Raw genomic sequence first — 13,570 nt, 5'->3', positions numbered from 1 at the left:
CAGCAAGTTTAATCGCATTATAAGCTGTAAATTAATTTACCTGATGGCTTAGAGAGGACTCAGGTAGAGGTCGAAAGTATAAAATCGAGGAGTTTAAAGTTTAAAGATTTTGGCAACCAAAAAATATATTTTTGAGTCGTACGAAAAGTTTATGATTTTATAACATATTTTCAACGTATGAAAGGTTTAAGATGCGAAAATATTTTTAATTATGTTGTAAAATGTCGATGCATGCTTATTTTATAATTTATTTAAGTGAATAATTTTTTTTATATTTATAGATGTATTTGGAGTTATAATCAAAATCAAGCCGCAAATTAACAAAAATTTTAGAAGATAATAAATATGATGTTAAATCTAGCGAATTTTTGTGATCAGAAATCGAAAAATAAAAAAATTATGTTAATTCTTTTGAAACAATCATAAATAAAAATTAACGATAGAAAAAATTGTTTATAATAGGAAAAAATATATTCAGAAGATAAGAATGAATTAACTAGTGTTAACCATTGTTACCATAAAGATTATTTAAATAAAAATGAAATTGAATATACGTGAGTTTTGAGACATTTTAGTTTAAATTCCATTTAAATTTTTACATCGAATGAAATATAATTTTTGATATTTTATAATTGTGTTTTAAGCTTTAATTCTGGTACTTAATAAAAGTTAATAGAGTCATTAAAATTATTGATATTTGAATATCTCTGTGTTATTACGAAGTTTTTAAAAATCAAATTTGAATATAAAATGATTTTTAAATACGCTGCAAATTCTTACTTTAAATATTTCTAATCTTGTATAAAATAAAATATATATATAAAAATGTAGATCGTATGCCTCGATTTTTAAACATACAAAAATCTTTCCCTACCTCGGTAGAGGAATCTTTAACTCCTTGGTCGACTCCACCAATTCAGCCGGCCGCCTAATCTTGACTTTTATTACTTGTTCCCATTGTCTGCTCTCTTCCCACATCAGTCGTCACTATTCACTCCGTATGCCTAACAGTTGACTTCAATCTTTCGTAGTATTTTTCTCACCCCCTTCCTTGGGTAAGAACTGGTCAATTTTTTTTTTCTTTTCTATTTCCTCATTTTTTTCCTCATTTCGTGACAATGCTTTCCAACGTAGACTCAATTAGTCTGCACCACGGGAATTTGCAAATATGTTATTGATTTATTGGGCCAAAGAGGTGAAAATATTTCATTGATCTGTGTGTTTTTGGACTCCGAGTGTATCAAATGATGTGTAGAAGTACTTCATGGGTTATGGGTGTTCTGAGTATGCTAGTATATGTGTGTTGGATTCATGCCAGGGTTGGCGAGGCATTTGGGACGCTCGGCTTGGATATCCACCACAGGTATTCCGACCGTGTCAAGGATTTCTTGGACTTTGATGGGCTGCCGGAAAAGGGTACGTTTGATTACTACGCCGCCATGGCCCACCGTGATCATATCTTCAAGGCCCGCCGTCTTGCCGGCTCCAGTCCTGCCACCACATCCCCTGCTCTCACCTTTTTTGATGGAAACATTACTTATCGTCTCAGTGCTCTTGGATTGTATGTTTGTTCACGCTTGTTTTAGCTTTTTTTTTATCCATTTTTGTTTTTATTTTTGTTCTCTACCATATCGTTCTGACTTTTCTGGTTGATCCATTTATTTGTGAGCCACTGTTGTTTCTCCTCTTGCATACGATGCCCGATAACAAATCTTTATTGCATACGATGATCTCTTGTTGGTTTCGTGCTTCGTCGAACTTTAATGATGTTTTTGTAGTATGTTACTTGTTGGCTATTGTACCTTGGAAATCTTGTGGTTCAGTTTTTCATAATAAATCCCAAATGATATCTATTTTTTATAGTGTAGGATATTCAATTTTTCGGTCATATATTCTCTCTGGCCATGCTGCCATGAACTATTGCTTGTTTATTTGTTGTTATCCATGCCTGATCAAATACGATGGTAATTTAATATGACAAAATCGGGTCGAACGATAAAATTTTTGAGAGGATCGGTCATTGGACTTAACTTCACTTATCGTAACAATGGTTTCAATAAGAGTTACTGGTTTCAGAAAGAGTTACTTTATGATTATGTTTTCGTTTTGTCTTATATCAAGCATTGTATCTCAGTGCTTAGATCGTGTTGGGCGTGCTTCTTATATAATTGTGTATTCGCAGCTTGCATTACGTATTCGTGGAAGTGGGAACGCCTAATTCAACATATCTTGTGGCACTTGACACTGGCAGCGACCTGTTTTGGTTACCTTGTGATTGTACCAGCTGTGTACGTAGCTTGAATATATCAGGGCAGGTATGTGCTGTGGAAAGTTGGAGTTAATCTTCCAATAGTTTCAAAACTTGTCTATTTTATTTTATTTTACATTCAGTTCATATTTGTTCTTTCAGAATTTTAAGTTCTCGTGTTGTAGTTTCTGGAGTCTAGACTATGTTATTTTTGTATGTTTTGGGAATATTTTTATTTGCAGGAATTATAAACTTATATACTCATATTACTGTCAGATTTTTCAATCAAAAATACATTTCTATTCATGTTACACTTCCTCTATGCAATCATTATTTTTATTCAATTTGTCACAATTACCAAAAATAATTCCAGTAGTATGTCATAATCTAATTCAAAACACTGTATTTTAATTCGAAATTTAAAGTATTCATTTATTGTTAACAATTAAATGGCCCATTAAATTTTGGCATGACATAATATTTACGGGCATAACAAAGCTCGCCTTTATTTTCCAATTCATTCCCCGAAATATATTTTCAGGAAATAGTTTGTATGGAAACAAAATCATATATGCCATAGGTGTGAGTTTCCCTTTTCAAGTTCTCCAACAAATAGGATAAGCCTTTGAAGTTTGATGGAAGAATTATTTCATTGAATGAATAAAATGAAAGATACATTCTGAATTAAATAGAAAGAAATCCTATCTACTAAATCTGAAAGCAATCTAATCTATTTTAATTTTAAAATATAAAAGTCTACCTAAGAAACTGATTATCCACATAGTTATCTTCATATATCCAACACTCTCCCTCAAGCTGGGTTATATATGTTTATCAAGCCTAGCTTGGAAATCAATTCTTCGAATTTTGGATGATAGAGGGCTTTTGTAAAGATGTCTGCAACCTGCGTCTGAGTAGGAATGTGGCTAAGACCTACAATTCTTTCCTCAACTTCTCACATATGAAATGATGATCAATCTCGACATGCTTTGTTCGAACATGATGAATTGGATTTTTGGCAATGTTTATTGCTGCTTGATTGTCACACATGATTTCCATCGATTTTTGCCCTTCATTTGGAATTCCTTTAGTAGTCTTTGGAGCCACGTTATTTCGCTTATCCCGTGAGCTAAGGCTCGAAATTCTGCTTCTGCAGTACGCCTAGCTACTACAGACTGTTTCTTACTTAGCCAGGTTACTAAATTTCCCGAAACAAACATGCAGTAGCTAGAAGTAGAGCGTCTGTCACATGGAGAACCAGCCAAATCAATATCATTGTAGATTCTGATATCCCTGGTGGAGTTTTTCTTGAAAATTAGTCCTTGTCTTGGGGCTTTTCAAATATCTCAATACCCGGTACATAGCTTCCATGTGTTCCTCAGTTGGATTATTCATGAACTGACTTATGACACTGACAACATATCTGATGTCTGGCCGCGTGTGAGAGATATATCAGTTTGCCTACCAGTCTTGGGTATCTTCCTTTATCGTCTAAATGACGGTTCTTTCTTATTCCAATCTTGACACTCGAATCCTTCGGTTTATTGACTAGCTTACATCCCAGCATACTCATTTCCTTCAAATGATCCAAAACATTCTTTCATTGGGAGATTGAGATCCCATGTTATGATCTTGCCACCTCCATTCCTAGGAAGGATTTCAGATGTCCTAAGTCCTTTATCTCGAATTCCCTTGGAAACAATAATTTAACATGATTCATCTCCTTCTCATGATTCACGATAAGAACAATGTCATCCACGTACACTATAATAACAGTGATGTTACGTCCCTCTGAGTGTTTGACAAAAAATGTATGATAAGATTGACACTGTTTTAACCCATCTCCCTTCAGAACATTTGTGACTCTATGAAACCAAGCTCAAGGTGATTGTTTTGCCATAGAGTGATTTTCTCATTCTTCATACCTTGTTGACAGTGGTTTCTGATTCAAATTCCAGAGACACATCCATGTATACTTCTTCTTCAAGGTCGCCATTTAAAAATGCATTTTTAACATCAAGTTGACACAATGGTCGATCTAGATTTGCAGCCATTGATGAGAGAACTCGAACAATATTTAGTCTAGCCACAGGGCAAAATGTCTCTTGATAATCAATGTCATGAGCTTGTGTGTAAACCTTTTGCAACCATTCGTGCTTTAAATCGCTCAATATTCCCATCAGCCTTGTGCTTAACTGTAAAAATCCACGTGCAACTAACTGTCCTTTTCCCGGGAAGAAGATCAGTGATCTGCCCAGTGTTGTTCTTCTCAAGTGCTCGAATTTCACCAAAGGCAGCACCCTTCCAGTTTGGATCTTAACAGAGCTTCGACGATATTTGATGGCCTTTGTACCTGGTCTAAATTTTGATACTAAGGCACATTATGCAGGTGATAAACGATCAAGAGAATAAAATTGCATATAGGATGTTGAGTACAAGTTCTAACTCATTTCCTCAATGCAATAGGCCTATCATTATGTTCAATTATGGGTGAATCATTCGTACCTTGATCAATTTCCGTGGAATCTGACTGGAGAAGTGTGATTGACAGGTTGATTTTGTATAGGTTCCTGTTGGCTCTCAAGTTGACGTTTCTTCCGGCGAGAGTAAGCATGCAGTGGGTCAATGATTGGTGTTGGTTCATCTCGAGGCTGAAGGTCGCATGATGGATTGGGAAGAATGTATATTGGGTCGAGAAATGGCGTGGCTATGGGTTCCCAATTTTGAGGTTCGTCTCTGGAATGCTCTTCTGAATCGATGAATTGGGAAAGAATGGTTCAGACTCGATAAATGTTACGTTCGTGGAAGTATAAAATTATCTTGTGACAGGGGAATAACACTTGTAACATTACTGATTGGGAAAGCAACCATGGAGAACACACAGGCCCCTACTTTGGGAATGGATATGGACAAATGTACAGCACCCGAAGACTTTCAGAGGGATGTTGTGGACAAGATATGTATTGGGATAAAACTCCAGGAGGGATTGGATTGGGGTGTTATAGTTGAGGACTAGAGAAGGCATTATTTTTATGAGGTACGTAGCAATGAGAACTGCATCTCCCCAGAAATGGCTGGAACATTATGTGTAAACAACAAAGATCTAGCAACCTGTATTAAATGGCGGTTTTCTCGTTCAGAGTCACCATATTTTGAGTAGTGTGGGCGCATGAGATTTGGTGAGAGATTAAGTAATCACCCAAGACAGAATTGAAGAAATTTCGAGCTTGGTCAGTTCTTAGGACCTGAATTTTTGTTGAAACTTGGTTATTGACCATGGTATTGAACTGTTATGAAAGTATTGGATGTTTCAGTCTTATCTTTCATTAAGAATACCCAAGAGAGACGTGTATGGTCATCTACAAACAATAAAACCAATGAGATCCCGTGATATTTGACACATTTGATGGACCCCAAATGTCGTTATGTGTTGGAACATTTCATGTTCGCAATCTTGATTTTGAGGTTAACAAAACTTGTTTATTTGTTTCTAATGAGATGACCTAAGTGCGCAGAAACTGAAACTGATAAGGCTTCGAACTGATCAGTTACCAAGTTTAAACTGAAGCTATCGAGACGCAAACTGAAAGTGCCAACTGATTGATCGAACTGAACCAGTACAACTGAAGTATCAAGAGCAGTTCAATTGATCGTCCAGTTGATAGGTGGTTCAGCAGAAGACCTTCAGAATTCCGGCCAGCTGATGAAGTGTTCAACTGATGAATAGCCCAACTGACAGTTGACGAGTTAACTGATTTCACCTCACCAGTTCAAGACCAGTTCAACTGACCAGTTCAGAACATCAGTTAGGAGCGAACCAGTTTGCAGATATGACAAGGTTAATCCAGCTGTGCACAAAGGTACAAAAGCTATTGTACGATTAAGGTACAATAAGAGACGTTGCAGCAGTTCTCTCTCTCACACACATACACCACCATTCAAATTCCGTCTTGCACAAAGACGTAAAACTTGTGTATGTAGTCTTTGACGCACAGACGTTAAACAGGTGTTGACTGGAAGGTGCTACCTACAGTCTAGTCTAGGAGTTCAATTAGGCAGTGGGTAAGTCCTAAGCTGGGTGAGTTATTACACTTGTTGTAATTAATCAAAGTCTTCTAGTGTATCCTACCCGAGGAGGTAGAAAGGGTGACGTAGGAGGCTAGGAGCAGTTGAAGTCTCCGAACATCCATAAACATATCTTGTGTTATTTCCGTTTAACTGTCTGTTTTTGTTCTTAACTGATTTGATCAGTTCAGCTGATATCAGTTCAGTTCTGTCCATAACTAAACTGATATAAGCCAAAACTGATCTCATGTAATTTCCAGTTATTCATTTACACAAGATATAAAATGTATCAGTGTTTCTTAACGAAGGATTACTTCGAGTGTTTTCCGCTTTGTTTGTAACCAAACTCGATTTAATTCATCGGTGTATACATTCTTAGAACACGAGCTATTGCAGCTCATTGATTTATTGTGTTCAAGGCACCTCACGGTGCCCAGCACACGGTCATTCGCTATGAATAAGCGAGAAAGTCGCTGCGATCGAAATGTGTTTCGCGTATGTTTGGATAATTGAAAAATATTACAATTAAAATACTTTATTATTAAATAGAAAAGGAAATAATTTTTCCAAAGTACAAGAAATTGGGATGACGTAAACGGTAGTGCCATAACAAAATATTGCTATCCGTATTTGGATGAGAAACATTGACAAAATTTGGAAAAGATGAACGGGACGAACTCAAGGAGATATTGCGGAGGACCCGTCATTTTGAAGAGGTGGGCCCGCATGAAGATCTGCATTGCCAAGCATCCACCCCGAAGCCGGTTCCTGAAGAATACACGAATAATCCAATACTTTTGTAGTGCCCTGCAAATCCTCATTCAATTTACTGACTGAAAGGGGCTGGATCAGAGGGATTGGTCTCGGAGGCAGCAGAATTCGCACGCCTCTCGTGCACTGGCTTCAGTCTACTGGCTTGCCATGGATCTTCCAGCAGGTTTCCATGGAATGGTTCGGTTTCTTGCAGCGTTTGCACCAGAGGTGCTCTTTTTGCATTTTTCCATTATTCTGTGACATGGGCGGTGAAGCTTGATAGGGCGGATGAACCCTAGAGTCTGCTAATGGTGAAAAATTGCGATGGGACGCAAGGGCTGAACCACCAATGATTGAGTTGACTGTAGGTGATCCAAGCATCAGTTTGCATCGACTATCTTCTTGTCTTTCTTCGGAGAACACTGTCCGGAGAGTGGGCAGTGGTTTGGTGCCTGAAATACGTCCTCATACCTCATCGAGATTTTGATTGAGGCCGGACATAAATTTGAAGATATGTCGCTTTTCAACTATCATCTTGTAACAAAGGGCGTCATCTGGATATTTCCAGTCGTATACCTCAAATAAATCCAATTGTTGCCACGGTTTGTGAAGTAGCTTGTGACCGCGTTATCAGCCTGTCGAAAGTCATGGAGCATCCTCTCGATTTCAAAGATTTCAGAGGTTTTTTCCTTCGATGAGTGGGTATCTTGTGCAGCATCCCATATATCCTCGCCATGGTGCATAAGAGGAAGTTCTCTCCAATTTCTTGGGTCATGGAATTAATCAACCATGACATGACCATGCTATTCTCTGATTTCCACATCCTGAAGGTTGGATCGGTATGCGTGGGTTGAGGCGAGGCACCCGAGAAAGTCATCTTTTCCTTTGCCATGGATGAACATCATCACAGATTGGATCATTGAAGGCAATTTCTGCAATTAATTTGTTGCATGTAATCTGAAATGGAGAGAAATCAGGAAGCCCAGATGAAGCTGGCAGTGTATTTGATTCGACGGTGGTGGATGAGGAACCATCCCCGGAAGAGGAGTTCGACTCCATCGAGGCCATGCCATACTCGATCATCGGCTGTTATGGCTCTGGTAACATGAAGTTTGATGGAAGAATAATATCATTGAATGAATAAAATGAAAGATATATTCTGAATTAAGTAGAAAGAAATCCTCACTACCAAAATTGATCAATCTAATCTATTTTAAAATTTAAAAAGTCTATCTAAGCAACTGATTATCCACGTAGTTATCTTCATATATTTGACAGCCCTGCCTATATATCACGTACATTCTCATTATCTCATTCATGAGGATTCAATGAAGAAGAATAAACGATCTGGACAAATCCTTTTGTTGGTCAGTCTTTGTTCTCTGCCTGAAAGGATACAACCACTCCCTTTATGTCTAACATAAACCCTATCATTCTCTAGGTTGATGGGAATCGTGGTCACATGGTCGGTGCTATATTTGCCCATCTTTCCTCTGATGGTGCCTATGGTTCCTGGGTGGCCTAAAATTCTGAGTGTTGATGACTTGGTTGATGAATTCCATGGATTTGGGACTAGGTATCTATGTTATAAGAACTCCAAGGAGATATAGCACATTAGTGGGTATATTCTTACACTTGGAAAACAGATCTTGGGAACTATCAGCCTATCACGTCCTTCAAATGAATCGGGAAGCATGTATTCTCACTAAAACCTTTTCAGAAGAGGGCTCGAGTCCTTATTTGGAAGGATATGAGAAATGTGCATGTATTCACTAAGTTGAGGAAGTGTGTTTGTAAGTTGGGATTTTTGTCCCGATTTTTCGAAGCCCTGCAAATTCCTTCTGGTAGTTGCAGTTCATATTTACTGTTTTCTAATTTGTCTTTTTAGTTTATTATTTCTGGGTTCTTGAGGTCTGTTTCCTCCATTGAAGTTGTTCGTCAAAAATAGAGAAAATGCTTGCATTCTCATTCGTGAAATTTGGCAAGGAGATTTATTTTCTTCTAAAAGCATATTTGAAAGCAATTTTTATTGATGTTTAATTTGCTTCAAAGCAAATACCTGATTATGGATATGATGCGTAGCCTTTTGATTTACTGGGTATCTTTGGCTAGTCTACCATTGTGGATGTCCGTAATTTCCTGATCTACGCTGTAATTTCTATGAAACAGAATTTAGATCTAAACATATACAGCCCAAATGCATCGTCAACTAGCAAGTCAGTTCCATGCAATAGCCCTATTTGTGGGGCTAGAAGAGGGTGCTCGATCACGCATAATGCTTGTGCTTATCGAGACGTATATCTTTCCAGTAATACATCATCGACAGGGATATTAGTAGATGATGTTTTGCATTTGGTTTCAGATGACAGTCAAAAGACACGTGTCGAGGCCCCTATTACATTAGGGTGGGTGCTATCATTTCCTTGTCATAAATTATCTTGTAATTTATGAGTCACCAAAAAATATGCCATGTATTCCTAACCAACATGTTCTTTTATCTCAATCTCTTGTTTCGTATCATGAATTTCAGGTGTGGAATAAGTCAAACTGGTGATTTTTTGAATGGCGGCGCTCCTAATGGTCTATTTGGTCTTGGGATTGATAATATATCTGTTCCTAGTATTTTAGCTAGCAAAGGGCTTACCGCAAATTCCTTCGCGATGTGTTTTGGTCCTGATGGAATTGGAAGAATTGATTTTGGTGATAAAGGGAGTCCAGACCAAAAAGTAACTCCATTCAATCTTGAACAATTACAGTAAGCAGTCATTTTTACCCCCGCAAGATGTGGATGACCACCCCCGGTCCTCTTTATTAATGTTCAGAATTTTTTGCAGTCCAACCTACAATATCACTGTGACGCAAATAGCTGTGGGGAACAGATCCACTGATTTAGAGTTCACCGCAATCTTTGACTCTGGCACCTCATTTACATACTTAAATGATCCAGCTTACACAGTTATTACAGAGAGCGTAAGTCCGATAAGCGAAACTTTATTTTCTAGTGGTCTTACTGTTTCATTTATATAAGTTTGAATGTTTCTCTCCTGTTTAAGTTTACTTCGCAGATAACTGAGCCACGTTATAGGCCTAGCACCAAGTTTATCTTTGATTATTGCTATGAGCTGAGGTTAGTTATCTTGATAGAAAAACTTTATTTCAGCTCAAGTATTTTATCATGTTCCTTTTTTTGTTCAATGTTTCCATTGTATGCAGTCCAAGTCAAAGAAGCTTTGCCATTCCGGATATGAACTTGACAATGAAAGGTGGAAACAATTTTTTTGTTAACGACCCAATAATATTAATTGGACACGCGGTAAGATTCTTGCATTGGATCAATGTTTGAGGATTCCATCAAAGAAATGTGTTGACATTATCTTGTCTTTCAGGGCGGAACTGCATTTTGTTTGGCCATGGTCAAAAGTGAGAATGTTAACATTATTGGACGTGAGTATCATGACTATAATATCTTTATCGCTCCATGTTGATCATGCATCTTCTCATGAGTTGGCAGTGGAGTTTTATTGGTCATCTTTATTTAAACAACCCACTCAACTAAAGATCTGACATCTTTTTGTTGTCTGGAAAATTTACCACGGGATTTAAATAGAAATTGCTAGAAAAAACCAACTATTGAATTCATACATATATACACTTTGAGAAGGTCCATTTGATTATCTTCTTTAACTGTTGTATCTGGAGATGGCATCTCATAAATGAATGATTATAGTGGGTTACCATCTCTTTCTTTTCTGTAATATCCATTTATAGTGTTTCACTAAACTGACTCATCGCCTCAAGTAGCTCGAAATCTACTAAACATCTTTCCACTTAAGTTTATCAAAATCTCAAATTCATAGTGCCATGTAACCTATTTGTCTGCTAGGAAAATCAAAGAATCATAAGCTTCTGTTGTAGCTATTGTTTTTATTCAACACTAGCCCTACTCTGTTACAACTGACTGGTAGTTTCTGGTTTTTAGAAAATTTTATGACCGGATATCGCATAGTTTTTGATCGCGAGGAGATGGTTTTGGGTTGGCAAGAATCCGACTGTGAGTTGCTACATTTTCCATATTACCATATTTGTTCTTGGAAGCGCAAAGCGCTGACTTTGAATTACATATTTGTTAACCACAGGCTATGATTCCAACAAGAATACTCTGCCTATAGGCAACAACACAAGCGATGCTCCTTCACCTTCTGTATTTCAGCCCCAAGCCACGCCTAGCAATACGCCTAATAGCTCTCCCCCATCGGCTCCATCACCAGGATCATCTCCTCCGCCTCCACGAGGAAACAGCGCAGTCCACCTGAGTTCCATAAACAACAAACTTTTAGTGGTCATGACATTTATTTTCCATTACTTTATCATTATTTACTCTTGAGGTTCTATCAACCATGATGTAGTATTATTATTTGAGAAGTTTACACACACACACACACACACACTCACTCACTTTTGTTTCAAATGGAACATCATATAGTACTGGCATATGATTTCGTTTTGTCCTGTTCTTGAATAGATGGTGATTTGCTTATTAACCCAGATTCTTACTTTGTGGTGTCGACGGACCATTTGATTATTAAACGAACAATTTATATGTAAATATAGGTATAATTATATTTTAAGTTTCTAGTCATTATTTCCAAAACGAAGTTCTCTCTCAAGTTAATGACTTGACAATGTGGCACTCATTTTTTTATATCTGAAATCTAGTTGTCCCAAACTGTTCAAATATACTCGAATGATATTGATTACTAGAAATTTTGGATCCATCGCTCGTCTACTCTTCTTATAATTGTACTATCAGTAGGTCTGCCATTCAATGATCTATGGATCAACCCGGTCCATATTACACTCAAAAGTGATATTTTGACACAAAAAATTATATTTTTATTCAAATTATATATTACAAAATATATTTTGCCATAAAAATATATTTTCAAATTAATATATATTACACTATTTTTTCGTAACATAATTAATAAAAACGATATTTTTCCCGTAAAAAAAACAATTTAGACATAAAAAAATAATATTTTACATAAATCGGATAAATGTTTTTATGTTATACTATATTATAAATTTGAGATCTAAATGCTTAATATTAATTATTTTATATCTAGTATCATTTATTATTTTTCCAAAATATCTCATTATGCAATTATTTTTAAATATATACATACCTAATAAAATTAAAAACAACAGGTAATTTACTATTTCTGATTTTCAAATACAAAAAAAATATTTCCTTTTAAAATTCCATGATATTATTACTTTTAATATATATATATATATATATAAAATAAAACTCAAATATTATTTTTTTAACATAAAAATGTTTAAAATAATTATATTTTATTAAAATAATTGCACGTAAAATGATGTTTTACAGTAAATTTTAATTCACGTGCACTTATTACATGCCCAAGGTTTAATAACATGAAGAATTGTGACAGATTGCAAATTCATCTATCAATAACATCACTTGAAAAAAAAATCAAATTAGTTTACTTAATCAAATTTATATTTCTCTACCGTTGTTAAACTCCTTTTTCCTTGTGTTTAACGTCCAACATAATCACTCTAAGATTCATGCAAATGTATAATAATTAATCGATTTCAAATGAGTAACAATTACTGATTTCCTTGTATTAAAAGTTCATTTTACACGAAAATAAAATTTGTATTTACATAAAAGACGGTCTCACTGGTCAATTTTATGAGACAGGTCTTCGACCCAACTTAATTCATGAAAAAATAAATTTTTTATATCAAAAATACTATTTCTGATTGTAAATATAGGTCGGGTTAACCCGTATTAAAGATATAGATTCGTGAAGACGTCTTATAAGAAACATACTCTTATATTAAACAATTCTATTGATTCAATCCGTTAGTGTTAAAGATTCGACTCAGGCTATCTATGTACGACTTGGTTTTATTTGTTTCAAAAGTCATGACAAATGAAAAGAGATATTTTCTAATTACACTCATTTAAACGAGGTAAAATCAGAGTCATCTTCCACTTTTGAAAGCAATGTCAAATTTGTTGTAATATCGGTTTTGTGAATAGAAATTATTCAAAGGAAAAGATGACGAAAACTCAAATGGGAAAATAAATAGAAAATGAAATATGCGCCTTAAAAGCTACTTGGGAATTTCCCAAGCAGCAGGGGAGGCGTTGGGACGTCCAGCGCCCCATGTGCGGCATGGAAAATTCCAGACCATAGGCAAGGCACCGGGGCGTACGACGTGTGTAGGCAAGGCACTGAGGCGCCGCTGGTGCAGTCTACCCAAGCGAAAAGGATGGTGCCTAGACACCCGAAAGTGGTGTCTATGCGCCTGAAGTGTTGTTTAGATTTCGATATGAGTTTTCATGGATCAACTCATTCCAAATGGTGTCTCTTGATAATTTTTCTACAGAATTTTGGACCTAGAGAAACCAAAATGATTAAACATGTCCCTGCAGTTTAAACAAATTAAATAGAGGATCAAATATCA

At 36.2% G+C, this 13,570-nt stretch overlaps 1 protein-coding gene across 3 annotated transcripts; it reads left to right on the top strand.

Annotated features, from left to right (window-relative positions):
• Nucleotides 1-876: 876 nt before the first annotated feature.
• LOC142553832 (aspartyl protease family protein 1) lies at nucleotides 877-11,619 on the top strand. 3 transcript variants are annotated; one of them, XM_075664338.1, is made up of 11 exons: nucleotides 877-1,055; nucleotides 1,319-1,561; nucleotides 2,183-2,315; nucleotides 9,236-9,471; nucleotides 9,597-9,821; nucleotides 9,901-10,036; nucleotides 10,120-10,193; nucleotides 10,280-10,379; nucleotides 10,453-10,510; nucleotides 11,046-11,117; nucleotides 11,203-11,619. In XM_075664338.1, the coding sequence occupies exons 2-11, from the start codon at nucleotides 1,440-1,442 to the stop codon at nucleotides 11,448-11,450; spliced, it is 1,404 nt and encodes a 467-aa protein (XP_075520453.1). In that variant the 5' UTR covers nucleotides 877-1,055; nucleotides 1,319-1,439; the 3' UTR covers nucleotides 11,451-11,619. The 3 variants fall into 3 exon arrangements, with proteins under 3 accessions (XP_075520453.1, XP_075520452.1, XP_075520454.1); XM_075664339.1 differs by lacking the exon at nucleotides 877-1,055 and adding an exon at nucleotides 1,089-1,195; XM_075664337.1 differs by lacking the exon at nucleotides 877-1,055 and having other exon boundaries at nucleotides 1,077-1,561.
• Nucleotides 11,620-13,570: the final 1,951 nt, after the last annotated feature.

This window comes from Primulina tabacum, chromosome 8, assembly GCF_025594145.1.
Source record: "Primulina tabacum isolate GXHZ01 chromosome 8, ASM2559414v2, whole genome shotgun sequence".
Lineage (NCBI taxonomy): Eukaryota > Viridiplantae > Streptophyta > Magnoliopsida > Lamiales > Gesneriaceae > Primulina > Primulina tabacum.
Note: the sequence above shows the minus strand (reverse complement) of the source record. Positions and strands in the feature narration are given on the sequence as shown.